This window comes from Leucopleurus acutus (assembly GCF_964270905.1).
Source record: "Leucopleurus acutus genome assembly, chromosome: 20".
NCBI classification, from domain to species: Eukaryota; Metazoa; Chordata; class Mammalia; order Artiodactyla; family Delphinidae; genus Leucopleurus; species Leucopleurus acutus.
In genome coordinates, this window is record NC_139162.1 from 50507571 (window position 1) to 50533649 (window position 26079).

At 52.3% G+C, this 26079-nt stretch overlaps 2 protein-coding genes across 2 annotated transcripts; one reads left to right on the forward strand and one right to left on the reverse strand.

The window, feature by feature from the left end:
- Nucleotides 1-1019: 1019 nt before the first annotated feature.
- Nucleotides 1020-7735, forward strand: FKRP (fukutin related protein). Its single transcript, XM_082862424.1, has 2 exons — nucleotides 1020-1147; nucleotides 5315-7735. Exon 2 carries the CDS (start codon nucleotides 5355-5357, stop codon nucleotides 6840-6842), a length of 1488 nt encoding a protein of 495 aa, XP_082718550.1. The 5' UTR covers nucleotides 1020-1147; nucleotides 5315-5354; the 3' UTR covers nucleotides 6843-7735.
- A 6392-nt stretch (nucleotides 7736-14127) lies between these two features.
- On the reverse strand, nucleotides 14128-25489 carry SLC1A5 (solute carrier family 1 member 5). Its single transcript, XM_082862630.1, has 8 exons — nucleotides 24329-25489; nucleotides 21962-22004; nucleotides 21489-21536; nucleotides 20123-20289; nucleotides 18034-18267; nucleotides 17058-17252; nucleotides 16777-16911; nucleotides 14128-15005 (listed from the first exon to the last, which is right to left on the reverse strand). Exons 1-8 carry the CDS (start codon nucleotides 24895-24897, stop codon nucleotides 14771-14773), a joined length of 1626 nt encoding a protein of 541 aa, XP_082718756.1. The 5' UTR covers nucleotides 24898-25489; the 3' UTR covers nucleotides 14128-14770.
- Between the last annotated feature and the right edge of the window lie 590 nt (nucleotides 25490-26079).

A 26079-nucleotide genomic window follows, 5' to 3' on the forward strand; every position in this document is an offset into this window, starting at 1 on the left:
AGGGGCGGGGCGGGGCGGGGCGCGGCGCGCGCCCGAAGGAGGGCAAATGCGACCCAGGCCCGGCTCGAGGGTTGCCTTTGGGAAGCGCGGGACTTAAAGGAGGGGCCGCTTTCTGCCCCCCTCCTCATGCTTCACCCCAAAGAAAGACTCTAGTCCTCTCCATACCCAAACACCATTCTCCTCGACAATCACTGTCACTCTTTCAGAGACAGAGCGACCACCAACGGTGGTTTCAGCAATGGCCCCATCCTGATTCCTGGCCCAGGTCGGTTGTCATGGTAACTCTTCCCAGTCGGGAACACCCTTAGCCTCCCCTCCCCTCCCCTCCACCTTTGTGGTTATGGAGCTCCAAACCTGTCCTGGCCCTGCACCAGGAAGAGGTTGCTAAGGTAACCCAAGTCCCTGGTGGTCCTTATACCCCTACCCTCATTGGTTACTATGGCAACCTCACCTAGCACTCAGGTAGAAAGGACCCCAGCCCCAAGGACACTGCTGAGGGAAACATCTCTTTCCCAATCCCTCCGCCCAGCCACCCAGTTGGCATTACCATGGTAACCATCCATCTCCCCCTTTCCCATCAGTGGGAGGTCTGTGGACCAAACCAACCAGGTGTTTTTATTTAGAGGAGATGCTCTGCTGAGGAGTAGTCGCTATGGTTACAAGGCCCGGACCATCCTCAGGGAGGTAAGAAAAAAGCAAAGCCAAGTCCTGGTTACTATGGTAATGGGGGCAGTCCCCCTTCCAGTGACCCTAGGAACCAGGTCCACCAAGGTACAGGACATTTCAGGATTGTCTCTCAGGATGGAGTATGTCTAGGAAAGGGGTTGTCATGGTAACACCTTCTGTCACTTCTAGCCTTACCTTTCTGGACACATTTATGAAAGAAGGGATGGTTATAGGTTGCTATGACATCCTTCCCTTCACTCCTTCCCTTCACAGATGCTTCAGGTGGTCCCTGAGCTTATGAGATTTCAAGAGAAACGATTCCTTGACCTTCTCGTTGCCACTTTTTTAGGTAAAATGAAATTGTGCTCTATTGTGTGAAATTGGCTGATTTGGGGTTTTCTGGTTTCTCCTTCCCTCAGCAGTGCAGCTGAGCTGGGCTGGAACTGCCCGCCTGGAGCTCCCTCAGCCTGCAACCTAGGAGGTAAGAAGCCCCTCAGTGTCACCTGCACTCACGTGGGAACTGCCCTTGTCCCCAAAGGTTTTTCCACACATCACTCATTTTCTCTATCCATCACATTCCCATTCTACAGATGCAGCAACTGAGGCTCAGGCCAGGTGAAGTCTAGCCTGAAGTGAATGTGGATCCACTTACCTTGTTTTGTGGGCAATGGAGAGACAAAGTCTCAGCTTAACTGTCCTCTCCTCCCCTGACCACCTTTTCTCTCTCACGCTCCCTGATGGTTTCCTGCTCTATCTGTAAGTTGTTTGCAGGGATTTTGTCTGTCTTCCTACCTCTGGAGGGCCTGCCCAACCACTGCCTGGTTCACCCCGTGTCCCCAGAACACAGAGGGCACTCAATAAATATATGTTTGTTGAGTTAATGAGTTGAATTAATTAATTAATGTTCATATTCAGCTTTGAAAGCACCTGTCAAGTGAGGGCAAGGGAAAGGGGTTATCTCACTGAAGATGGGTTGAAAGTTGGACTGTCTTTGTGGACCCAAAAGAGACAGCAGAGTTTATTGGCTAAAATCACAACACTGGAGCCAGCTTCCCGGTCAAATCCCAGGTCCACCACTTCCCAGCTGTGTGACCTTGGGCAAGTGACTGCACCTGTCTGTGCCTCAGTTTCCTCATCTTTAAATGTGATCATAATGTGAAGATTAAACAAGTTAAGATCGGTAAAAAGCTTAGAACAGGAACTGGCACATCAAGAGCAGCTAGAATTGTTGATATTATTATGATCCTTCAAAACCATCGTTTCATCCACTTTGCCCCAGTGAAGGAGTTTTGAGTCCTTACAGCTGGGGAAGCCAAGACTGACCTTGTCAGGGTACTAGGTGATTCCTCTCTCTCTCTACTCTGGTTCCCTCACCTCCTCAGCTGGCTGTCATACCTGCTGGTCTCTGAGAAACTGGCTTCTGTCCTCTGTCCTTTTGGGCACCTCCTGGCCCAGAGTCAGCCAGATAGCGCGTGCTGAGAACCAGGTTCCGGGGGCGGAGACCTGGGTTCCGCTCCCTTGGCCTTCCTCTCTCTGCGCCGCAGGTTCCCCGTCTGAATAACAGGAGTCAGTCATTCATTCCGCACACATTTATTGAGCACCTGCTGTGTGCCAGGTACCGAGCCATGTTCTGGGTGTACAGCAGGGAACAAAACAGACAAAACAAGAGACAAGATAAGTACAATCTACGTGAGAACTACTAGGGGAGGAAAGTAGCCCAGGGATGGGACATAGGAAGTATGTGGGTGATAGGGAGAGGCATTTTTAAGTAGGGCGGCCAAAGGAAGGGATCACTGGATAGGTGATATTTGAGCAAAGACCTGAAAGCCAGGGGAAAAGGCATGCAGCTGCTACCTGGGGGAGAGCATCCAGGCAGAGGGGACAGCCAGTGCCACAGCTGGGGTCTCCCGGGTGTATTTGGAGAATGGTGTTTGGTGGCCCGCGTGGCTGCAGCTGAGCGGACAAGTGGGAGAGGGTGGGGGGATCGCGTGGAGCCTTGTGGGTCCCAGCGAAGCCTTTGGCTTTTCCTTTGAGTGAGTCTCGAGCCACAGAAGGCTTGAGCAGACGCAGGACAGAATCTAACTGAAGACTGAACAGGATCCTTCTGGGCTCTGAGTGGGGCACAGACCATAGGAGACAAGGCCGAAGCAGGAGGAAGGTCTCTTCAGAACTGTTAGAAGACTCTGAAACCATCTAAAGGTCCCTTCTCTGTTTCTCTGTACCTGAGCGCTAAAATTCTAAGATTTTTAAGACCCCGAAGATTCTGTGGTCCCTATGGCTCCTCCCCCCCACAGGAATGTGAATTGCCTGCAGCTCAGTGCTATTGTCTTTCTCTGTGTGTTATGTGTCCACGGCTGTTTCCCCGGGGCCTAGGACAGTGCGTGGTATGTTGTAGGAGTTCCACAACCTGGAACGATGGAAGGAAGGAGGGATTGATCGCAGGTCCAGAAGGCAGTTCCAAGGTTCTGAAGAATAACAAGTCACTCCGAAAGTGCAACTCAGACTCTTAAGTGCCATCTGAGTTGGGTCAGAGAAGGGCAAGCAGGCCTGGGATGGGTGAAGAGGGATGAGAGGGCGTTTCTGGAGGGAGAGAGAGAGAGAGGAGACAGGGAGACCAGGGCAGGGCCCCAGGTGCATGGCCACAGTGCAGAATTTGGCCCTGGGGACCTGAGTGGGCTTTACAGACACACAAAACCCCTGCCCCCAGTCATCATCTTTTCACCAAGTGTATTTTCAGTGCCCAGTCATGTGGGAGGAACACAGTGGTGATTGAGACAGTCCTGGCTCTACCCTCCTGGGGCTCACAGTCTAGTGGGGCAGACAGAGCCATCCCCAGACAGTGCCAAACCAGAACAGGTAGCCCAGGGGTTCCGGGAGCCCAGAGGGGACTTCTGACTCAGACTGTGGTTCAGGGAGGGCTTCCTGGAGGAGGGGCCATCTGAGCTAAAGCCTGAGCATAAGTGAGTTCTCCAGGAGAAAAGAGGCACCGGGAGAAGGGGTGATCGAGAGGAGACTCTTCTAGGCAGGAGGAACAGGATACACAAAGGTTTAGAAATAAGATCTGTTTGAAGAAAAGTCCAAGATGGCTTAGGCACAGAGTTCGAGGATGCATGGCAGGAGAAGGGGCTGGAATGGTGGCAGGCAAGGGCCAGGTCATACGAGGCCTGGTGGGACTTTGTAAGAAACTTAGACTTTCTCCCCAGGGCACTAGGGAGCCATGGCAGATTCTGAGCGAGGGAGAGAGAGAGAGAGAGAGAGAGAGAGAGAGAGAGGTCAGATTTGTGCTTTATGCAGACCCCTCTGGCTGCCACGAGGAGGGGACTTAGGAGACCGTGGGAGGCTGGGTGGGGATCTGGGTGAACCAGGGTTGAAGGGAGAGCTGTGGGAATGGGGAGGAGGGGGGTCAGAAGTATTTAGGAGGTAGGAAGATTAGCGGGGTCTCTGACGTCCTCCTCTCCCGGAGGGGCAGAACCTATGAAGATCCTTCATGGGGAAACTTTAGTATCTGCTCAGAAGAGAGAGTTAGTTATTCCTTCTGTGCTGGAGACCAGCCACATCTTCAAGTTGTGATGGGGACATGGAGACAGCGCCACCTGGGGGTTGCTTAGGAATGTGGTCCATGAATAGAGGTGGAGGTGCCCTATGGAGGGAGCACAGCGTCTTTGGATGCAGCCCACTGTACTTCAAAAAAAAAAAAAAAAAAAGATTTTTTACTTGTGATAAAATACACATAACAAAATTTGTCATCTTAACAGTTTTCAAGTGTATAGTTCAGTAGTGTTAAGTATATTCATATTATTGTGCAAACAATCTCCAGAACTTTTTCATCTTGCAAAACTGGAACTCTATACGCATTAAACAACAACTCCCCGTTTCTGCCTCCTCACAGCCCCTGGCAACCACCATCTACTTCCTGTTTGTATGAGTTTGACCCATTCCATTAAAAAAAAATTAATTAGTGGCCAACATTACAAACTGGAATAATTCTATGATTTAAGAAAACATTTCTAGCTTTCCTTGCAAAACCAAAAACATCTGGCTGACCATCAGGAAAGAGATGGCCAGATGGCAGAGGATTTGAGGAAGTGAGAAGGAGGCAGCAGGGGAGGGGCTTGGTGGCCAAGGCTCTGACCCCGGGGCCGGGCCGGGGTGGGGGAGGGGTGCGGGGAAGGGAAGAAGAGATCAGGGGTGAGAGCAGGGAATGAATGGGGTCTGGGCATTTATAACCGAACCCGAATCTGAATGAGAAGTTGACAATGAATAAAAGGGTGAGACTGAACAAGGAAGAAGGGAAGGTGATTCATTGGTTAAAAACTTCCTGAGCATCTAATGTGTACCTGGCTCTGTGCTGAGTAGCCTTGGGGACCCAACAGTGACCAAGACAGGCTCAGGACCTGCCCTCACACAGACTGGGCCCTACTCACTAATGAATTAGAGTGGTAGGCTAGAGTCAGGGAACCCAGGGGTCTGAAGGAGCCCAGAGGGGTTTGCATGACCCAGTCTGGCATCAGGGAGGGCTTCCTGGAGGAGGAAATGTCGGACGTGAAACCAAATAAGGAAAAGGCTGGGACAGGAAGACAAGGCTGAGGATGGGTGGGGGGGTTTCTGACAACCAGCTCCAGTCTCCCCTTTCATCCCCGCTCCCCAGGATACCCGGGAAGCCCAGCTAAGGGCCTGACTTCAGCCCCATGCGGCTCACCCGCTGCCAGGCTGCTCTGGCAGCCGCCATCACCCTCAACCTCTTGGTCCTGTTCTATGTCTCGTGGCTGCAGCACCAGCCCAGGTACTCCCCGGCCAGGGGCTCCCGCCGTGGATCTGCCTCCGGCCCCCGGGTCACCATCTTGGTGCGGGAGTTCGAGGCCTTTGACAACGCGGTGCCAGAGCTGGTGGACTCCTTCCTGCAGCAGGACCCAGCCCAGCCGGTGGTGGTGGCAGCCGACACGCTCCCCTACCCGCCTCTCGCCCTGCCCCGCATCCCCAGCGTTCGCCTGGCGCTGCTCCAGCCCGCCCTGGACCGGCCCGCTGCAGCCTCGCGCCCTGAGACCTACGTGGCCACCGAGTACGTGGCCCTGGTGCCTGACGGCGCGAGGGCCGAGGCACCGGGCCAGCTGAAGCGCATGGCTGAGGTGCTGCGAGCGGGAGGCGCACGCCTGGTGGCCGCTCCCGTTGCTTCGGCCAACCCTGCCCGGTGCCTGGCCCTGAACGTCAGCCTGCGGGAGTGGACGGCGCGCTACGGCCCGGCACCCTCCGCACCCCGCTGCGACGCCCTGGACGGGGACGCCGTGGTTCTCCTGCGCGCCCGCGACCTCTTCAACCTCTCGGCGCCCCTGGCCCGGCCCGTGGGCACCGGCCTCTTCCTGCAGACCGCCCTCCGCGGCTGGACGGTGCAGCTGCTGGACCTGCCCTTCGCCAGGGCGCGCCAGCCCCCGCTGACCACGGCCCACGCACGCTGGAAGGCGGAGCGCGAGGGGCGGGCGCGGCGGGCGGCGCTGCTGCGGGCGCTGGGCATCCGCCTGGTGAGCTGGGAGGGCGGGCGGCTCGAGTGGTTCGGATGCAACAAGGAGACCCCGCGCTGCTTCGGGACAGTGGTGGGCGACACGCCGGCCTACCTGTACGAGGAGCGCTGGACACCCCCGTGCTGCCTGCGTGCGCTGCGCGAGACGGCCCGCTACGTGGTGGGCGTGTTGGAGGCGGCCGGCGTGCGCTACTGGCTGGAGGGTGGCTCGCTGCTCGGGGCGGCCCGCCACGGGGACATTATCCCGTGGGACTACGACGTGGACCTGGGCATCTACCTGGAGGACGTGGGCAACTGCGAGCAGCTGCGGGGTGCCGAGGCGGGCTCGGTGGTGGATGAGCGCGGCTTCGTGTGGGAGAAGGCTGTGGAGGGCGACTTCTTCCGCGTGCAGTACAGCGAGAGCAACCACCTGCACGTGGACCTGTGGCCCTTCTACCCTCGAAACGGGGTCATGACGAAGGACACGTGGCTGGACCACCGGCAGGATGTCGAGTTCCCCGAACACTTCCTGCAGCCTCTCGTGCCCCTGCCCTTTGCCGGCTTCGTGGCGCAGGCACCTAACAACTACCGCCGCTTCCTGGAGCTCAAGTTCGGCCCCGGGGTCATCGAGAACCCCGAATACCCCAACCCAGCACTCCTGAGTTTGGCAGGAAGCAGCTGAAGCTCCAGCGCCTGATCTTGGAGCCAGGAGCACATTCAGGCACAGGGCATTCATTGTCCTTTGTCTTGGTGCTGCTGGCGTTTGGTGGGCAAGCCAGGGATGCCAAGCCACCTTGCTGGGCCCAGCACAGCCCGGGACCTCAAAGGCGTGCCCTGCCCCAAATTTCCAGAACCGGGGCTCCAGGGCTGGGGCAGAGTTTTGGAAAGAGAGGGAGAAAGAGTGTAGGTTCTGGGGCCAGACTGCTCTGTCCCAATTTCTCTGCGCCTCGGCTTCCTCCAGGATTCAGTGTGTGCCTTCAGGGTCTAGCACACAAAGAGCCCCAGGACACTTGGCCGTTGGAGTTGCTTCTGCCACTAGAGGGCGCCCTTGTCCTACCTTGGGGCCAAGGCGAATGTAAGCCCGGGACCTCTGTTCCACGGCTCTCACGTCTCTTGAGCCTTTGGTCTTCCCTCTAGCCTCCTGTGCCTGGCAGGACAGGATGACTAAATCCCCTTCTTTCTGAAAACGACCTCCTTCCCTCCTGGGAGAGCGCTGTGAGGTGCATGCTGCTCGTAACCCCATCTTGCAGAGAAGCAAACAGGCTCTGAGGTGTGGCTGTGGTTAAGAACCGGGTTCTGGATCCCGGCCCCCTCCATTTAACTGTTACCTCATTATTTTAGCTCTCTGCACCTGTTAGCCACTCGCAAGGTGGGGTAAACAATAATCATAGCTCACATTTACTGAGCACTTAGTGTGTGTCAGGCATCGTTCTCAGTATTTCACACGGAGTAACTGGCTTATCCCTCCCCTTGCCCCTCTGAGGTGAGAGCTGCTGTTATTTTGATTTCACAGATGAGGAAACAGGCCAGAATGGTAAAGCCACTTGTCCAAAGTCAGACAGCTTGGGAAGTGTCAGAGAGGGGCCTTGAACCCAGGCTATCCGTCTGTAGCCTGCATTGCCGTTGCCTGCTATGCCCCTCTCTGGTGATAGTACCCAAGGGGGGCTTTGGGAAGCCACACGGCTTAGCAGGTAAAGCGACAGCAGCCTTCCTCTTGTGATCGTGCACCTAAGAGGAAATACTGTTTGGGCATGTACCTCCAATAGGTAGATTTATTTATACCTTATATCCAGGTACTACTAGCATTCTGTATATTAGTAATAAGGCTTAAATTATTCCATTTTGAAATTAAAAATAAATAGAGAGGGTTTTGATTACCAGCCTCATCCCAGTGACTTGTCCCTCACACCCCTTGGGTGTATGCACCTGGCTTTGAGACCACAGGCTCTGAAGTGGGAGAGGCCTGGGTTCAAATCCAAGTGCTTCAAATCCAAATCCCACTGGAACTTGGGCCACCAGTGACTCTGACTCTCTTCACCTTGGCTTTGCACCTGGGAAACAGGGCTAATGGTGACCCTCGCCCCACAGGGGTGCTGTGAGGCACTTGGGTGGTAAAGGGGTCGGGAGTCAGGGCTGGGTGTGGCTCCTGGCTTGGCTACTTACTTTCTTTGTGACCTTAGGCAAGTCACTGCTTCATTGAATGGGTGGCGGGGATTGGTGATATTGCAGAAGCGTGAAGCCCTTGGAGGAGGGAGCTTCACACACCAGCAAGAGAAGATAAATGCCGATTTGGCCCAGACTCCTGAGGCTCAGACATACGAAGCCTGACTTACAACGCAGCCTCTGTTTTTAACCACTGAACCTGCCAACGGCTCGCAGTCTGTTGGGTTCCCAGGGAGCGTTCTGGAAACATGTGGGGATGATTTGGGTTATTGCTGTGATCGGACCGTGCTCTTGGCTGTTGGAAGGCACGGCCCAGGGATGGAGATGTCTTATAATATATGCAGGGCACCTCCACACAATGAAGCAGGGTCCGTTGTCACATACTATTTTAAAATGTCCCATTGGGCATTCATGAAAGGCGGTGATGTTCAAACTATTTTGCAACTGGTATGGTAATATAAATACATAAATCAATATCTGCATCACATCTTAAAATCTTTTTTAATTCTCAAAATAATCAATATTAGCTATCTATATATACATATTTCTTTCAGGTGTTGCCAAGAACGTGAGTTGAAGCTCAAATCACTCGTAAATTATTGTAATGGTTTTGTTTCCTTTAGAAATTGTTGGTGTGATTTCTTGATTGGCACAGCTGTATATACATAAAATAACATGTCATATATGTACATATGTATATTTAAAATAACCTTGTCTTAGCTGTGGTTTGATAAGGGAACCGCATCAAATGCTTTTAGCAACTTCCCATTAAATTGAGAATCCTTAGGACTTGAGATCTCAATAGATAAAGCATTTCTCTTAGCAGCAACTGCAGTGTTTTGGTGTTTTTCTCCTCTCTTTGCTGTTCCTGAACTAACAGCAATTACGTCTGAAACTTTTCTAGCCCTTAAAATATTGTCTAATAGTTTTGTCTATTCAATATGTTTATTACCAACTAAGTAATGGGATGACAGAAAACCCATCACAACAACTAACGAACTAATTTATCGCAATATGTATTATTGAATTTTACACTTCCTCACTTACTCTTATACTATTCACCAGCCAGAAGTATTTCAATACTTTACCAACCAGCCCATCCATACTAGTGCAAACTAACGAAATTTTAGCCTCACTTGGAAAAACCTGGTTAAGAATGATCTGAGCCTAGAACCTAACTCTCCTTAGGCAAACACAAAGTCTTTTTAGATGGTTTTCGTAGGTTCTGACTTTTCCAGGAAGTGCAACTACCACGTAAGATGAGGGAAGCTTGTGTTTTGTTTGAAACCTGGCCAAGGATTGTCAACAATATCAGAAAACCACGTTCCACCTGGTTCTTGGTAATTCAACACCTAAACCGCATGTTTACAGCCGCGTTAGGAGCTGCCTATGTTTCCGGTGTAAATGTTTGTCTCCCTCCTCGGGTTCTAGGAAGGTGGCCCCGCACATTTGCGTATTGAAATGTATATTTTAAATTCCTATCCTTTTATTTCTCCTTTTTCTTACAGTTGGGGCAATGGGATCATTTTGTGTGTGTGTGTGAAGTATTTGCTTTTATTTTATTTTTATTTATTTTTATTTTTTATTGAAATATAGTGGATTTACAATGTTGTGTTAATTACTGCTGTACAGCAAAGTGATTCAGTTATATATATATATACATTCTTTTCTTTTATATTCTTTTCCATTACGGTTTATCATAGGATATTGAATCTAGTTCTCTGTGCTGTACAGTAGGACCTTGTTGTTTATTGGAATCATTTTTAATATCACGTGCCCGTGGGTTATATCATCTGTGAACTTAAACACAGAAGCATTAAATTGTGGGTTATTAATCCATTGGTAAATGGTCACTGCTAAGAGTCCCCTACTATTACCCTCCTGGCTCTCCCTGGGGACCCCCTGGGTCTCCTCCTGACCCAGCAGCCCAGGGGTTAACACTAGGCACAGTGGGAGGAAAGGGGGTCCCAGGGACTGTGGGATGAGCCAACGCATTTACCAAGTAACAAATCTTCCGGGTATCGCCCCTGGACATTACAAAATATTTGCTCTGAACAGTGAATGGCACTCAATGACATGTTTACAAACGCACCTTTATGCACATTAACTCAAACTGGAAACTACCCAATGTCCGTGAACACATGAGACAAACTGTACATCCAGACAATGGAATACTCAGTGATTAAGACGGGTTGGGGGGGCCACGGGGGGGAGGAATGAACTACTGATACGTGTAAAAATATGACTAACCCTCAAAAGCATTATGCTGAGTCAAAGAAGCCAATGCAAAAAGTCATATGCCATATGATTCCACCAATGTGAAATTCTAGAAGCGTCCAAACGAATCCTTAGGGACCAAAAGCAGATCAGCTGTGGCCCGGGCCTGGGAGGGGACGGAGGGAAAGACAATAAAGGAGCGCGAGGAAGTTTGGGGGCAGGTAGGAATGCTGTGTGTTTTGATTGTGGTGGTGGATTTTCAAGCGTGTATCTGTCAAAACCCATCCCGTTGTCTGCTTTGAGGGATGCAATTTATTGTGTGTAAATTATACCTCAATAAGGTTGACCCCCAAAAAGCAGATGGCGGAGAGGGGCCAAATGGCCTAGAAACACTGATCTGTCACTAGAAGACAAAGGTGAGTCATGACGCTGCCTGCCCGCCAGACTGTCACTCTGAGCTTGAACCCGGGCCCAAGCCCAGTCCAAGGCCAGCCTGAGCCCTTCCTCCCACGCCAGGCTCCTTGGGAAAAAGCAAGAGGGGTGTCCCAATAATAGGAGTGGGTGGGGCAGGGGAGAAAGGGTGGGGAGGAGATGGAGGCTAGGCTCCAGAGAGTGGCTCTCCAGGGCTTTTTCTTCTGCTCTTATGTAACCTTCATCAGCGGCCTTTGGGTGAGGCGTAACAGAGCCATTGTCACCAGATGGTGACACCTGGCAGTGCTTGCCCAAAGTCACATAGCTGGTAGGTAGCAGAAGCGGGGTCTGCACCAGGGCAACAGCCTCTTGTAACGAGGAGGCTCTGTAGCTGGAGCCCAATTCATTCCTTCTGCAAATATTGAGTACCCACTATGTGCCAGGACCTCTGCTGTGCTCCGGACATGCAGCCGCGAGCAGGACAAAGGTGGCTTCCTCCTGGAGTGCACGTCCTAGTGGGGACAGGGTCTGGGAGTCACCTGAGACCCTATCAATACCGAGGAGGCTTGACATGGCTCCAGTCTTCCTATATGACCTAGATCAGCATTTTAGGCAAACTCATGGCATGTGCTCAGCACTTTAAAAAAATGGAATAGAGTGCTTGCTTTGACTGCACATACACTAACATTGGAATGACACAGAGATTAGCTTGGCCCCTGCACAGGGATGACACGCGAATTCGCGAAGCGTTCCATATCTTTCTATACTATGACACAAATGAACCTATCTACGAAGCACACTCACAAGCATAGAGAACAGACTTGTGGTTACCAAGGGGGCAGGGGGTGTGGGAGAGACGGGTGGGAGTTTGGGATTAGCAGATGCAAACTGGTATATACAGAATGGATAAACAAGGTCCTACTGTATAGCATGGGGAACTATGTTCAATATCCTGTGATAAACCATAATAGAAAAGAATATGAAAAAAATGTATATATATATGTGTGTGTAACTGAATCACTCTGCTGTATATCAGAAATTAACACAACATTGTAAATCAACTATACTTCAGTTTTTAAAAATGGAATAGAAAAAATTTGGTAAGTGGGAATTCCCTGGTGGTGCAGTGGTTGGGACTCTGCGCTTTCACTGCCATGGCCCGGGTTCAATCCCTGGTGGAGGAACTAAGATCCTGCAAGCCGCACAGTGTGGCCAAAATAAAAGAAAAGTTTTTATTTAAAAAAATTTTTAAGGAAATTTAAAAATGGGTAAGTACTGTTTGGTGGAACATGGCCCAGTTGTATGTACATATATTTTCTACATAGATTGTACATGCAAAATATTACATGTGTAGGTGTGTATCTCTTTAAATAGGCATCCCTCATCATTCTAAATTTCATCCATTCTCCCAAAAGCATGAAATAGAAAATTGGGCAGTAAACAGCTATTTCAAGTGAGGAAAATAATGCACTCCTAGCTCCATCCAAAAACCCCAACTGATTTCCCCAAAGATCATTTAACACTCTTATTAAACACTTCTGTAACAACCCACTAAGGTTTCTGGCATAATAGAAATCATTGAAAACAATTACTTAATTTATTCAACACTTCATGAACTCATTAGTGGCTATGTTTGTGTGCAATACACAATTTTGCACAGAATCAGATATGAATGATATTTCCCTGCCACACAGCAATGATCCGGAGAAGTAACTACATAAACCCAAAAAAAGGTGCTCAAGCTGTAACATCTATAATTGGTGGTACCTCCAGGCACCTGGCAGAAGTCTACATAGGGACCTAGGAAGGGGGAGAGAATATCGGTCACGAGTAACCTGCTTCAACAATGCACAAGACAGGATCCTGTTAGAACAGGTGAGTCTTGACTGGTGTTGTCCAGGACTCAAATAGAACTGAAAACAGTTGCAGAACAGGTTTTTGATTCAAACAGCAAATTGGGGGTTTAAAAAAAATAAAAAAGAGCGAGTCATTATTGGGACTATTAGGATAGTGACAGTTATCAAGGGGTAACTGCATTCCTATAGAGGTGGTTATAGTTGGAAATGAATTTACCACAGGTGGGACAAAATTTTTAACTGGAAGCTAACGTACCTAGGGTACATACTGCACACATCTTAAGTGTACTGGTTAGTTTATTTTTCCAGACGTTTACACCTGTGTAAGCATCCGTCATATCAAGATATAGGACATTTGCTGTGTCATAGAAAGTTCCCTTGTGCCCTCTCCTGATCTATATATAGATCCTCGTAGGTCACCACTGTTCCGATTTCTCTCACCATAGACCAGTTTAGCCTGTTCTAGACCTTCATTTATAAATGGAATTATAAGGCATGTACTATTTCTGGTTCCTTTCACTCAAAATGGTATCTGTGAGACGCATCGTGTTGAGTATATCAACACGTTTTTTGCCCAGCAGGCTTCCATCGAATGATGATTGCACCAGCTAATCCAATTGATTTGTTTCTAAATTTTGGCAATTACAGAAAGCAGCTATAACATTTGTGTACCAGCTTTTGTGTGAATAGGAGCTTTCATTTCTCTTGGGTAAATCCCCAGGAGCAGGACTCATGAGCCCCATGGTAAGTAAATATTTTAAAATACACTTTGATATTAAAGTGCCCAGTTTTTTGGGGTTTTTTTTGCGGTATGCGGGCCTCTCACTGCTGTGGCCTCTCCCGCTGCGGAGCACAGGCTCTGGACGTGCAGGCTCAGCGGCCATGGCTCACGGGCCCAGCCGCTCCGCGGCATGTGGGATCTTCCCGGGCCGGGGCACGAACCCATGTCCCCTGCATCGGCAGGCGGACTCTTAACCACTGTGCCACCAGGGAAGCCCTAAAGTGCCCAGTGATTTTCTTTTTTTTTTTTCCCAGTGATTTTCCAAAGTGACTGGACCATTTTGCATTCCCACCAGCAATGCATAGGCTCTGTTCAGTTCCACATTCTCATCAGCACTTGGTATTGCTTTTGTTTGTTGCCATGCCAATAAGTGTGTGTAGTGGTATCTCACTGTGGTTTCCAACAGTGCTGTGTGTGTATATATATTTTTTTATTTTTTGGCTGCATGTTTCTTGATGAACAGATATTTTATTTCAATGAAGTCCAATTTATCATTTTGTTGTTGTTTTCTGTGTGGCTAGCACTTTTAGTCAAACTCTTGAAAACATCTGATTACATACACTTGACAATTTTATTGCTGAAAAGCATCCTCTGGAGTAAGAGCAGTGTGTGTCCTCAGTTTCCCCTCAGGGTTCCCGGGAGTGTTTCTGTTACTGTGAAGGGAACAGAGGGCCTGGGGACAGGGTGGGATTGTACCGTGGAGAGTCACAGAAAACACACACACACACACACACACACACACACACACACAGCTAGAGCTACAGCCACCAAAATAACCATCAAAGGAGCCAGCAACCTGTCAGAACATCCTTCTGCTCGAAGAGGGAAGAATTTCCCATGGTGCCCTGTGCCCTGAGACACGAGGCCATGCAGGCGCCCAGGATGGGGTGTGGAGGCCGCTACTTCTCCATCTTGCTGTTTCCTAGCCTTGGGTGAGGACAGGAGTTGACGACTGGGGAGATTTGGGGACAGACAGTCACACACACACAAGCAAACGCATATACCCCAGCAGTGAGGCCTCCCAGATCTCATGGCAGGGAGGGAAGCTGAGGCCTGTGGCTCCCCGAGTGTGTGGGTGGGACTCTCCAAGAGGCCCTGTTTGTCCGTTCATCCATGCCGCATGATTCCAATGTCCAAAGCACCCCACCCCCCGACTGGGGCAGGGAGGGTCCCTACTGGGATTTACATGACTGATTCCTTCTCACAGGTGTCAGCGTCCCCAGCAGGTCCTGGACAGCGTTTGAGGAGAGGGTTCCCTTCCTCGGTGTGGTCCGGCAGCGCAGCCAAGGGCGCCTCACTCTTCACATGGATCAGCTCGGGCACTGAACTGTGGGACTCTGTGCGATCCACGTAATTTTGGAGGAGTCCTGCCCCAAAGGCGTCACCTTCCACGTTGAGGACAGTACAGGACCGGTCGCTGAAGGGGGAACAGTGAGGGGGAAGTGAGTGGGAGGGGAAGGGTCAGGGCTCAACTCTCTCCCCTCTCCCTGCCTGTTACCTTCAAGTCCCCATTATGCCCTCCTTCACAGAACCCTGTTCTACTCCTCTTAGGAGCTCATCCCTCCATCCTCCCAGGATCCCAAATACCCCTTCCTCTAGAAACTTAAAGATCTTTTCCTCTAGAACCCCAGAAGCCTCCTACCCACCTTCCTTCCCCTACAGTCCCAAGTGTCCCGTCAGGCTTTCTCTGCCTTAGGACCCCAAAGATCTCCTCCATCCTCCCTGGATCCCCAAAGATCCTTCTTCCAATCAAATACAAGATTTGTTCCTTCTGGAACCTCAAAAAATCATGCCTCCCTTTCCTTGGAGCCCCAGAGGACCCATCAATGCCTCTTTCTTCTTCTGAAATACTAAGTTGTCCCTCAGGTCCTTCTCCTCCCATTTAAAAAAACTGAGATACAATTCACATACCATAAGATTCACCCTTTAAAAGAATACAACCCAGTGGTTTTTAGTTTATTCAGGGTTGTGCACCAATCATCACTATTTAATTCCAGAATATTTTCATCACTCCAGAAAGAAACCCTCGTATCCATTAAGCAGTTATCCCCCATCTCCTCCCATCCCCCAGCTCTAGGCAACCACTAATCTACTTTCTGTCTGTAGATTTGCCTATTCTGAACAGTTCATATAAATGGAATCATATACAATGTGGTCCTTTTTGTCTGACTTCTTTCACTGAGCATAATATTTTCAAGGGTCATATGTCGTAGCATGTACGTTTGTATCACTGCTTCATTCCATTTTCTTGCTGAATAATATTCCATTGTGTGGACATATGACACTTTGTTTATCCATTCATCAATTGATAGGTATTTGGGTTGTTTCTACCTGTTCACTATTATGAATAGAGCTGCTATGAGGACTTCCCTGGTGGTCCAGTGGTTAAGACTCTGCCTTCCAATGCAGCGGACGCAGGTTCGATGCCTGGTCGGGGAACTAAGATCCCACATGCCTCAGGGCAACTAAGCCCATGTGCCGCAACTACTGAGCCTGTGCTCTAGAACCCATGCACCATTAGAGAGCCCGCCTGCCACAACAGAGACCTGACTCAGCCAAATAAGTAAATTAATTTTTTTAAAAAGGTGTTGAATTAAAAAAAAAAAGTGCTGCTGTGAACATTCACGTACAAGTTTTTGTGGACATGTTTTCAATTCTCTTGGGTTTAAACCTAGGAGTGGTATTGCTAAGACACATGGTAACTCTCTAACTTTTGAAGCCAGACTGTCTTCTAATCTTTTACACTCTTAACAGCTTAATCATGATAGTTAACAATTACGTCGCATTTTCTACTTACTGTTCTAAGTAGTTCTAAGAAAGCTGCGTGTATTAAGTCATCTAATCCTCCAGGAGGAACTATTCTCTCCATTTTACAGATGGAGAAACTGAGACACAGGGAGATTAAGTACTTGCCCAAGGTCATTAGAGCTAGCAACAGTGGCTCTGGGAGCCTGGTCTAAGAGTCTGCTCTATTAACCACTGGGACATGCTACCTTTCTGGGGTTCCTCTTGGAACCCCAAAGATCCCTTTCTTCCCTCTGATTAGAACACTCAAGGTAAGGTCCCCTCCCCTTTCTTCTAGAACCCCTTCCTTCCTCTCTTCTGCTCAGAGGCTCTCAATGACCCTCTTGCTCGTCCCCTTTCTCAGGAGTACCCCTGAGCCCCCCGAACCCTCGAACCACACTCACACTAGCCAGTCCACAGCCAAGATCAAGGAGATGTCGTGAACCGGCAGGCTGACCGCCTCGAGGATGATGGCCAAAGTGAGGACACCTCCGGCGGGGATGCCCGCGGCGCCCACACTGGATGCTGTGGCGGTGACCCTGGGGGAGGAGAGGAGAGGTCAGGGAGAGGCCGCTCGGTAACGGGAGAAGCTCTGGGGGTGGGGCTGCTCCTCCCAGCTCGTGTCCATTCTCAAGGGAGGGGTCAGGTGCCTTGGGGGTCCTAGCCGCAGCCCCCCCGCACTCACAGGATAGTGATAATCTTCATGAAGTCCAAGGATCGCTGATTGAGCTGTGCAATAAACACTGCCGCCACACACTGGAAGAGCGCGGCACCGTCCATGTTGACAGTGGCACCGATGGGCAGAATGAAGCGGCTGATGTGCTTGGCCACGCCGTTCTTCTCCTCCACGCACTTCATCATCAGCGGCAGCGTGGCGGAGCTGCGAGGGGACCGCAGGTCTGAGTTGGCGCGAGCTCACCTGGCCAGCCCGACCGGGCCCCGCCCACCGCTCAAGCCACGCCCCACCTACCTCCCCTGACCATCCCCTGGACCAGGCCCCACCCACACAGCACCTCATCTCAGGCGCAAGCTCTGCCCACCAGCCTAGACCTCTGCTTCCCGTGAACCCGGGGTCTCCACCCACACCCCTTAGCCCTCCCCGGCTCGCCATGCCCTTCTCTTCTCAGAGCCAGAAGGCACCAGGGATCCCACAGAATGGAAGCATTCCAAAATATAGGGAATCTTGGACCCCTGGGAGATTACCAACGGCTACTCCTTAAAATACACATAAAAATTCATAACTAAATTCTAGAATGTCTGAGCGCTCACTGACTCACACCCCTTCCCCATCTCTACCAATAACAGACCTCGACTAAGAATTACTATACTCTGGGGGATGCTGCTATAGGGAGGGTTGGATCCTGAGGGGACAGGGCCCGCAGAGATGGACAAACTACTCAGGAGAGGCGGAAGGAGCTTTTAGAGGTTGGATACAGGGTAAAGCACTAGAGTCCCCCAAGGCCAGGCCTTGGGATGGGGAGGGGTTCTCAGGAAGGAAGGAATAAATCTCCAAGGCAGTAGTTTCCTAATGGTGGGGGGGGGGGTCCCTCTACCCAGATCCCATGTCCCTAGACAAAATTTCAGGGGTCTTTAGACATCTGATGCCTGCTCCAGGCCCCTTAAGCTTAAAATCCCTGCCCTGGTCTGCCCCAAGGTCACACCTGGAGGAGGTCCCAAAGGCAGTGGCCAGCGGCGTCATGATGCCCCACAGGAACCGGTAGGGGTTCTTGCGGGTGAAGAAGAAGTAGATGAACGGCAGCACCAGAAGCCCGTGGATGGCGTGGCCAAGCAGGCAGCACAGGATGTATTTGCCGAGACTGGCGAAGAGCATCCCCACGTCCTCCATCTCCATGATCTTGCCGGCCACCAGGAACAAGATGCCCACAGGGGCATACCTAATTACCCAGGAGACAGGTCGCCACCTCTGACCATGTGCCCACCCAGGGCCAGGCATTGTGCTGGGCTCATGGCCTGACCACACTTCTCAGCCTCCCTCCAAGTCAGGAAGCGCCCACAGCAATGTGGGCTGATGTTCGGGCACCTCGCCTGCCATCCTCCATTCTCTCCCCTTGAACATAGCGCCACTGGGAGATAAAAGAAGTTTGGGGGGGTTCCATCAACCACTTGGAGTAGAGTCACCCACCAGATTTGGACTTAACACATGACCAGGAAAGAAACACCCACCGTGTATATCATTTACATATTCTGGGTTTGTTTGTTACAGCAGCTAATATGACATAAACCAATACACTCTCTCACCATGAAAAATAAAACCGTGGCTCATGTCTTAATGACAACTCCCAGGTATGAAGCATTTATGATGTGCTGAGCCCTTGAACGGGATTGAGTCTTCACCACAACCCCACAAGGGAGCTCCTATTTTGAATCTCTTGCCGCTATCATTGAATTAAAATCAAATAGGTCTATAAAACAGGGGCCATAATGCTACCAACCTCATAGGAATCTTGGGAGGATGAAATGAGATGCCAGTGGAAATGAGCTGAAAGCTTTTTGTACACAATAAGTGAAGTCTATAGGCTTCCGCTGGAATGTATCATCACCCTCTCCTGGAGGGAAGATCCCAGGGGTTGCACGTGTCTCCCAGCCAGGAGGGCTCCCAACATCACTTCCCTGATTGCCTGATCGCTATGGCTACTTGTCTCCAAACCCCTTCTCCTCTTTAGTTACAGAAGAAAAGCACCATTTCCCAGCCACCTGTGCACCTAGGTTTGGCCAAATGCCCAGGTTCTAGCCAGTGAGATGTGCCCAGAAATTATACAAGTACTTGACAAATACTAACTAAGCTTGTTTACTGTGGGCACGCTATAGGTCAGGCACTGCCCCAAGAACTTTACACGTATTAACTCACTCGTGCCTGGTACTATCAACGCCGTTTTCCAGATGGGGAAACTGAGGCACGGCGGCATAAGTAACTTGTCGTAGGGCGCACAGCTGGGAAGTAGTAGCGCCGGGATAGGAACTCAGGCTGCCCAGCTGCAGAGCCTGCTCTTACCCACACACCAAGTGTTTCTATTAGTTCCACACAGCAGCTTCTTAGATGTCAGCTACCCTGGAATCAGGGTTGGGGTTGGGGGAGATTTGGTAAAAAGGCAGCAGCCTTAACCCACCTCCTGATTTCTGACCTTCTGACCCAGGACGGGTCCTGAGAATCAGTGTGACACCATGTGGAGATGAGACAGGGGAGGTGGCAAGGGTGAAGCTGAAGGCCTCTGCACGTGTTTTTTTCCCTCATTATCTGAGGCCATTTAACAAAAGCTCATACATGATAGTGATGATCGTAGCTGACATTAACTGAACGCTCAGTAGGTGCTAGACATTTAAAACACTATCTAAGTGCTTTACTTACACCTCAGTCACTCATGTCATCTTAATTATAAACCTATAAAGCAGGCACTATTTTCCATTATTGATCCAAAGGCAAACATTTGATGACAGTGAAATCTCAGAAACAGATGCATTAGCCAGGCTGCGGCCGCAGCTCGGCGGTCTTTTTGTCACCTTCCAATAGGATCAAGAAGGTTCCAGGATCAGTATCAGCTCTCACGGCATAGAGTACTGTCCTCACCTTATAGATGAGGAAACTGAGGCACAGAGAGAGTAAGTCACTTGCCTGAAGTCACAGAGCCAGGGAATAGTCGATGCTGGATTTGAATCTAGGCCGTCTGGTTCGAAGGAGCAGATAGAGGATCGCCCCACCCCGCCTCACCAGCCCCCTCTCCCACCACTTACCACATGATCCAGGAGACCAGCACCATGGTGGCATCGTTGAAGGAGTTGAAGAAGCGGATGAGCAGCTCTCCCTCAGGCCCCAGCTTCCGCAGGGCCACGCCAAAGATGATGGCAAACACCACCAGGCCCAGGATGTTCATACCCTCTACCTCACCCCCCATGGGCACCTTTGGGCAAGAACACATGGGGATGGGCGGGGCCGTTCAGTCAACCTGCACAGTGACTGAGGGCCTGTCCTGCGCACTGCTGGGACCCAGCAGAGACAAGACCATTCCCCAGGCCCCATCCTCCCAAGGCTCACAGTCCAGGTCCAGGGACCACCCAGAGTGGACAGGGCTGGGACGGGGGAACCCAGGGGAGTATGGGAACCAAGGAAGGTTGTGCTGCCAAGCTTGGAGGAGGGGAATCAGGGAGGGCTTCCTGGAGGAAGGGGCTAAGACCCGGAGACCGGGGGTGAACGAGGTAAAGGGAGGGGAGGGGTATTGTTCCCTCTTCTAGAAGGAGTTAACAATATGCAAGAACCTTGAAATGACTCTAACTTAGGCATTCAAAGAACATTAAGAAATTCACTGTGGCTGGAGCAGAATGGGCCAGGCAGAGTCACAAGATGAGGCTGGGTGGGTGGATGGGCAGGGGCAGGACCTCACAGGGGCCCCGGGGACTACGGCGAGGAGCCTAGGCTTTCTTCTGAGGGCACTAGGGAATATGACAGGGCTTTAGGCAAGAAAGAGGCTGGGTCAGGTTTGTGCTTTGGAAAGAATTCTCCAGCTGCCAGGCTGAAGGTGGGTGGGAGGGGAAAAGAGGAGCCTGGACCTGAGTGTGGCTGTGGGGAGGGAGAAGAGAGGACAAAATGGAGATTCCAGAAAGGCAGAAAAGACAGAAATTGGGGAGGGGCTTCAGAGAGTTTAAAACAGATTGTGCCCAAATGTTAGAGGACCCAGGGGACTTCCCTGGTGGCGCAGTGCTTCAGAATCGCCTGCCAATGCAGGGGACACGGGTTCGAGCCCTGGTCCGGGAAGATCCCACGTGCTGCAGAGCAACTAAGCCCGTGCGCCACAACTACTGAGGCTGAGCTCTAGAGCCCGCGAGCCACAACTACTGAGCCCGCGTGCCACAACTACCGAAGTCCACGCACCTAGAGCCCGTGCTCCGCAAGAAGAGAAGCCACTGCAATGAGAAGCCCGCGCACCGCAACAAAGAGTAGCCCCCGTTCGCCGCAACTAGAGAGCGCAGCAACGAAGACCCAACACAGCCAAAAATAAAAATAATAAATAAAAAAGAAGACCCAGAAGGCAGACGAGGCCAGGGTAAGAATAAGATGGAAAAACCAAGGTGCAGGGCCCCCCGCCGCCTTCCCAGCTCTTACCTTCACCTGGGTTCCGTTGAACAATCTCTCCTTATAGGAGGTAGCGTACTGCAGGTGGGGTTGGGAAGAGTCAGCATCAATGGTCATCGAGGCTCCCCCACCCCATCCTGGCACTGACAATACTCAAAGCCCGCCCTAAGCTTCCCTTAAACGCGATCTCATTCCATCCCACCAGCAACCCTGCTGCAGTAGGACTATTCATACCCCCATTTTCCAGAGGCGGAAACTGAGGCTCAGAGAGGTAAAGGCACTTGCTTAGGGTCACACAGCTAGAATTAGAACCCAGAGGGGGCTCAGAACCCATATTCTCATGAGGGGCGTGGATGGGTTTCATTCATAAGTCACCCAGGAGCCCTGCAATATGGCCTGTAAATATGTGGGCACGTGCGTTTTTCCAGGCACCAAGGGGCTGGAACTGGCTGTCTCCCTCCCTGCCCACCCCCCAACCCTGAGGGACACCCCAGAGGACTCACTGAGCGGAAGGCTGCGGACACCAGGTTGGAGGGGAAGATATTTCTGCAGAGATAAACATGGTGGGGGGGGGGAAGTATTAGATACCACAGGAGGAGGTCAGGGGAACTGGGTTGGCCTCTTGGGGTGAGGGGAACCTTGGAGGCCCCATCTGTACCCAAATGTGGTCCTCACCCATGCCTCAGCCAGGTTCAGACAGGTAGAGATGGACCTGGGCCTGCACATCTTTCCAGGGTGTGCAGAGTCTCAGCTGGAATCCTGGGGCCCGGGAGGCTGGTGTTCTAGCCCAGAGGGAATGTGGATTGAGGGTGAGGAAGGCCCGCTTCCCAAGGCAGGCTGGGGCAGGGTTACGGGGCCTGGCTCCATCCCACACTCGGCACCCTCAATACTCTGGACACCTTGCATCAGCCACTTCCTCCTGGAGGCCTGGGAGGGCTGACGAAAGGGCTGGCCCTGGGGGCTGCCTGGGGGGTTGCAGGCTGTGGGGAAGATCTGGGTGTGTTAGGGAAGAGGTGGTGAGAAAGCCACAAGGATTGACTGTGTTGTTGTGAATGCACCTTTGTGTTTATGCAGCCACTCTCGTGTGAGGGCGTCTGGGTGTGATTAAGCGTGCAGCAGCGTGCATTAAACCCCACTGAGCATGTGAGGGAGTCGGACAGTGGCCCCGTGTGCCTCAGGGCAAGACAAAACTAACAGCCAAGGTGACTACCGGCGCTGTACTAAGTGCTTTCTATAAATCAACTCATTTAATTCTCCTGACAGCCCTCAGGGCCCTGCACTATTATCCCCATTTCACAGAAAGGGAAGCCGAGGCACTGACAGGTGAAGAAACTTGCCGTTAGGAAGTGGCAAAACTGGGATTTGAAACCAGCCAGCTGGTGCCACAGTCCGAACCACTCGGCAACCTCGGATCTTCCCTCTCACCAAAGACGTGGGTGCGCAGCTGCTGGTGGTGGTTGGTAGTTTATCAGGTGTTGGTATCCGGTTGGGGGGCGCAGGTTAGTGTTCAGATATGTGTGGCCCTGTAGGCACGTATGTGAGTGTGCATGTGCTCCTGAGCTGTGTTTAGGCAGTGTTCCACATGTTGGTGTGGTCCGTGGCATCACTGAGCGTCTGCGTGCCCGTGTCCAGTTGTGTGTCAGTGGCTCATAAAGTTGGGTGGCTCTGAGATGTTCCAGCTAAGTCGCCGAGTGGCTGGCCAAATGAGTTACATGGATTTGGGCACAACGGGGAAGCTTGCACACATAAACAAACTTCAAGTGGGTGTGCCCGTCTGCAGGTCGGCCTGTACCCACCCAGGCCAGCCAGGGCTGGGTTCAGGACACAGCTAATCTCCCCCAGCCAGGAGGTGCCCACCCACTGTAATTTCTGGACACCAAGCCTCCCCCCAATATCGGCCTGCACTGATGCCCCAAGAGACTGAGGGGAACCCTGTTCCGTGACTCGTCATTTCCTTCCCCCACTTCCAGGAAGTCCCCAACCAACCTGGCGACACTGAATCAGCAGGCCTCAAAGGCAAGGCCGTGTGGATCCAGCAGTCTGCCCTCCTTAAAAGGGGGGAAAGAGCCATTCTGGAGGGGAGGGGAGCAGAGGCCCAAAAGAAAAGAATCTGCCCCCTTTCTGGGCAGCCTAGTGTGAGGGGAGGGCGGCCGGGTACCAGACAGCAGGAAATGGGATGGAAAGTTTGTGGAGGTGGCAGGACTTACCTACCAGGAACATATAAAGGGGAAGCCAGGGTCCTGCCCAGCTGAACTGGGTGGAGAAAAGAGGCTGAAAAAAGAACCTGGCTTTGTCTGGGGGACACGTGGTGTGGGGAACCACGTGGGAAGAGGGCCTGGTTGGGGGTCATTCTGATCTCTTCAGGTCCTGCAGGGGTCCCTTACCCAGGGCTCCCAGAACTTTTATCCAGACACTGGACTTAAACCTTTATCCAGAAGCCCCATCCTGGGGCCCTTGGCCACCCAAAGATCCCCTTCCAAGTTCCCCTCAGGATCCTCTCCCCTCACAGCAGAGACCCTCTTATGTCCCCCTCAACCCCGCCAAGCATCACTTCTCCCTCTATAAGACTTCCACGCTCCTATCACCCTCCTGTGGGGTCCCGCTTATGTACGCAGGCCCCCATATTTAGAAATCCCCTCCAGGAGTCTGTTCTCACCCTCTGTACCCTGACCCTCAAGGGGCCAGAGCTCCCCCCAACTATCCCATCCTGTTTTCCTGAGGCCCTGGGGATGTCCCGGACACGGAGGACCCAAAACCCCCCTTCCGTCCACGTGGCGACTCCAGCCAACCCTAACACGCGTCCCCTCCCCACAAGGCTGAAGCACCCACCCCCTTCCCCCAACCCCTCCACCGGGCGGGCGGGGTCTGACCTCACAAGATCCAGGAACGAATCGAGCACCTCCTTGCTGGGGGCCTCTTCCACGGAGCCCGTGGCCTCGACGGAGCTGTTGATGGCGGCGAAGGCGGCGCCCGGCTGCAGTGCGAGCGCCAAGCCCACGCCGAGCGCCGACGCTAGCAGTGTAGTAACCAGGAAAAAGAGCAGCGCCCAGGCGCCCAGGCGGCCGAGCGCGCTCGGGTCCAGGCTGGCCGCGCCGCCGATCAGGCTGCACACCACCAGCGGCAAGATAATCATCTTCAGCAGGCGCAGCAGCAGCTCGCCCGGGAAGGCAAAGGCCTCCAGGCGCGCTGGGCCCAGCGCTAGCGCGCCGCCGGCCCCTGAGACCCCCAGACCCAGAGCCACGCCCGCCACCACTGCCACCACTGTCAGCAGCACCAGCAGGTTGGCGCGAAGGCAGCGGCGCACCTGGTCCCCGGAGCCGCAACAGCCGCCTTTTTCCGAGCCGAGGTCCTCTAGGGGGACCAACGCCGAGACACCGTTGGCGGTGGGCTCCGCCGCCGCGTACTCCTTGGGGTCTCCCTTAGGCGGATCGGCCACCATGATGAACGCCCCGGGGTTCCTCAGAGCCTGGAAGCTGGGAGCGCTTGGGGCTCCTTCCCAGGACGCTCTCGTTCCTTAAAACTTTGTTAAGTTAACAGAGCCTGGAGGCTGGAACTTTGGAGGGTTCCCTGGAGTTGTGAGTTCACAGCGCTTAAGTTCCTTGTCTCTTGGAAGCTGGAGTGTTTGAGATTCCCTAGGCTGGGCGCTGGGGCTCCTCTGCTCTTCGTTTGCGCCCGGCGGTGAAAGCTGGGAGGTGGGAGCACCTGGGGTTCTTTACGCTGGGCGTTAGGAATATGGGCGTTTCTCAAGCTGGGACCTGGGGTCCTTGGCTCCGGAAGGCTGAAGGCGCCCAGGCGGCAGAGGTCTTCAAGAGGCTAGGTCCTGGTGGCGCAGATCCGGGAGGCGGGGACCTGGGGTGCCTGGGTCCTGGAAACGGAGAGCTGGGGAGCCTGAGTCTGGGGGCCGGAAGACAGAGCTCCGGGAAGAGGGGGGCCAGGCTCTTGGGTCCAGGCGGGAAGATCCGGTCCCCTGGGTGCCGAAGGCGGCGGCCCGGGATCCCGGGAAGAATCAGCTGTTAGCCGAGACCGGACCTCCCGGGCTCGCCGCGTGGCTCTGAGACTGTTTGGCGGAAGCTGCCCGGATTAAGCACCCGGGGCGAGGCTTGAGAGAACGGGGACAAACCCACCGGTGCCGATTGGCTCGGTCGGGTTCAGGGCCCTCCAGGGCGGGCCTTTGGCTGGAGTAGGGCCAAGTCACCCATACAGAAGGCAGAAAAACAATGGTTACATTCAGGGGCGGGGTCCGGGTGGGGTGGGGGTGGAGGGTCCGAAGGGGGCGGGGCGTTGGGAGGAGGGTATTGGGTTGGGGGCCTTTAAGCCACAAAAGTGCCTGGCGCGAGGGTCTCTAGAAAGTGCCAGGTGATCCGCGGGTCTGCAAATCAATTTAGCCTGAAACTCTTCCGCCCTAAATTCCGGTCTTTTGTCCCTTCTCGTCAATTCCTCGAATGTAAAATACAGATTCCTCACGTGATCGGTGTAAGAGTTAAATGAGATGGAGTGATTTATTTAATAATGTTAATAATTTTCAAAATAAAAGTTCTCAGTTCAGAGCCCCACACGTATCAATTAATGACAGTTATTATATTAGGACTGTAATCCACTTCCCCCAGGTAGGCAATTTGCA

What these genes read in the sequence shown, in the direction of transcription:
- FKRP (XM_082862424.1), top strand. Translation starts at nt 5,355, where the DNA reads ATGCGGCTCACCCGCTGCCAGGCTGCTCTGGCAGCCGCCATCACCCTC.
- SLC1A5 (XM_082862630.1), bottom strand. Translation starts at nt 24,897, where the DNA reads ATGGTGGCCGATCCGCCTAAGGGAGACCCCAAGGAGTACGCGGCGGCG. An exon ending in TCGTTCCTGGATCTTGTGAG is followed by an intron (nt 22,005 to 24,328) that starts GTCAGACCCCGC and finishes TTATCTCTGCAG; the next exon opens with AAATATCTTCCCCTCCAACC. An exon ending in TCAACGGAACCCAGGTGAAG is followed by an intron (nt 20,290 to 21,488) that starts GTAAGAGCTGGG and finishes TCTTGCCCAAAG; the next exon opens with GTGCCCATGGGGGGTGAGGT.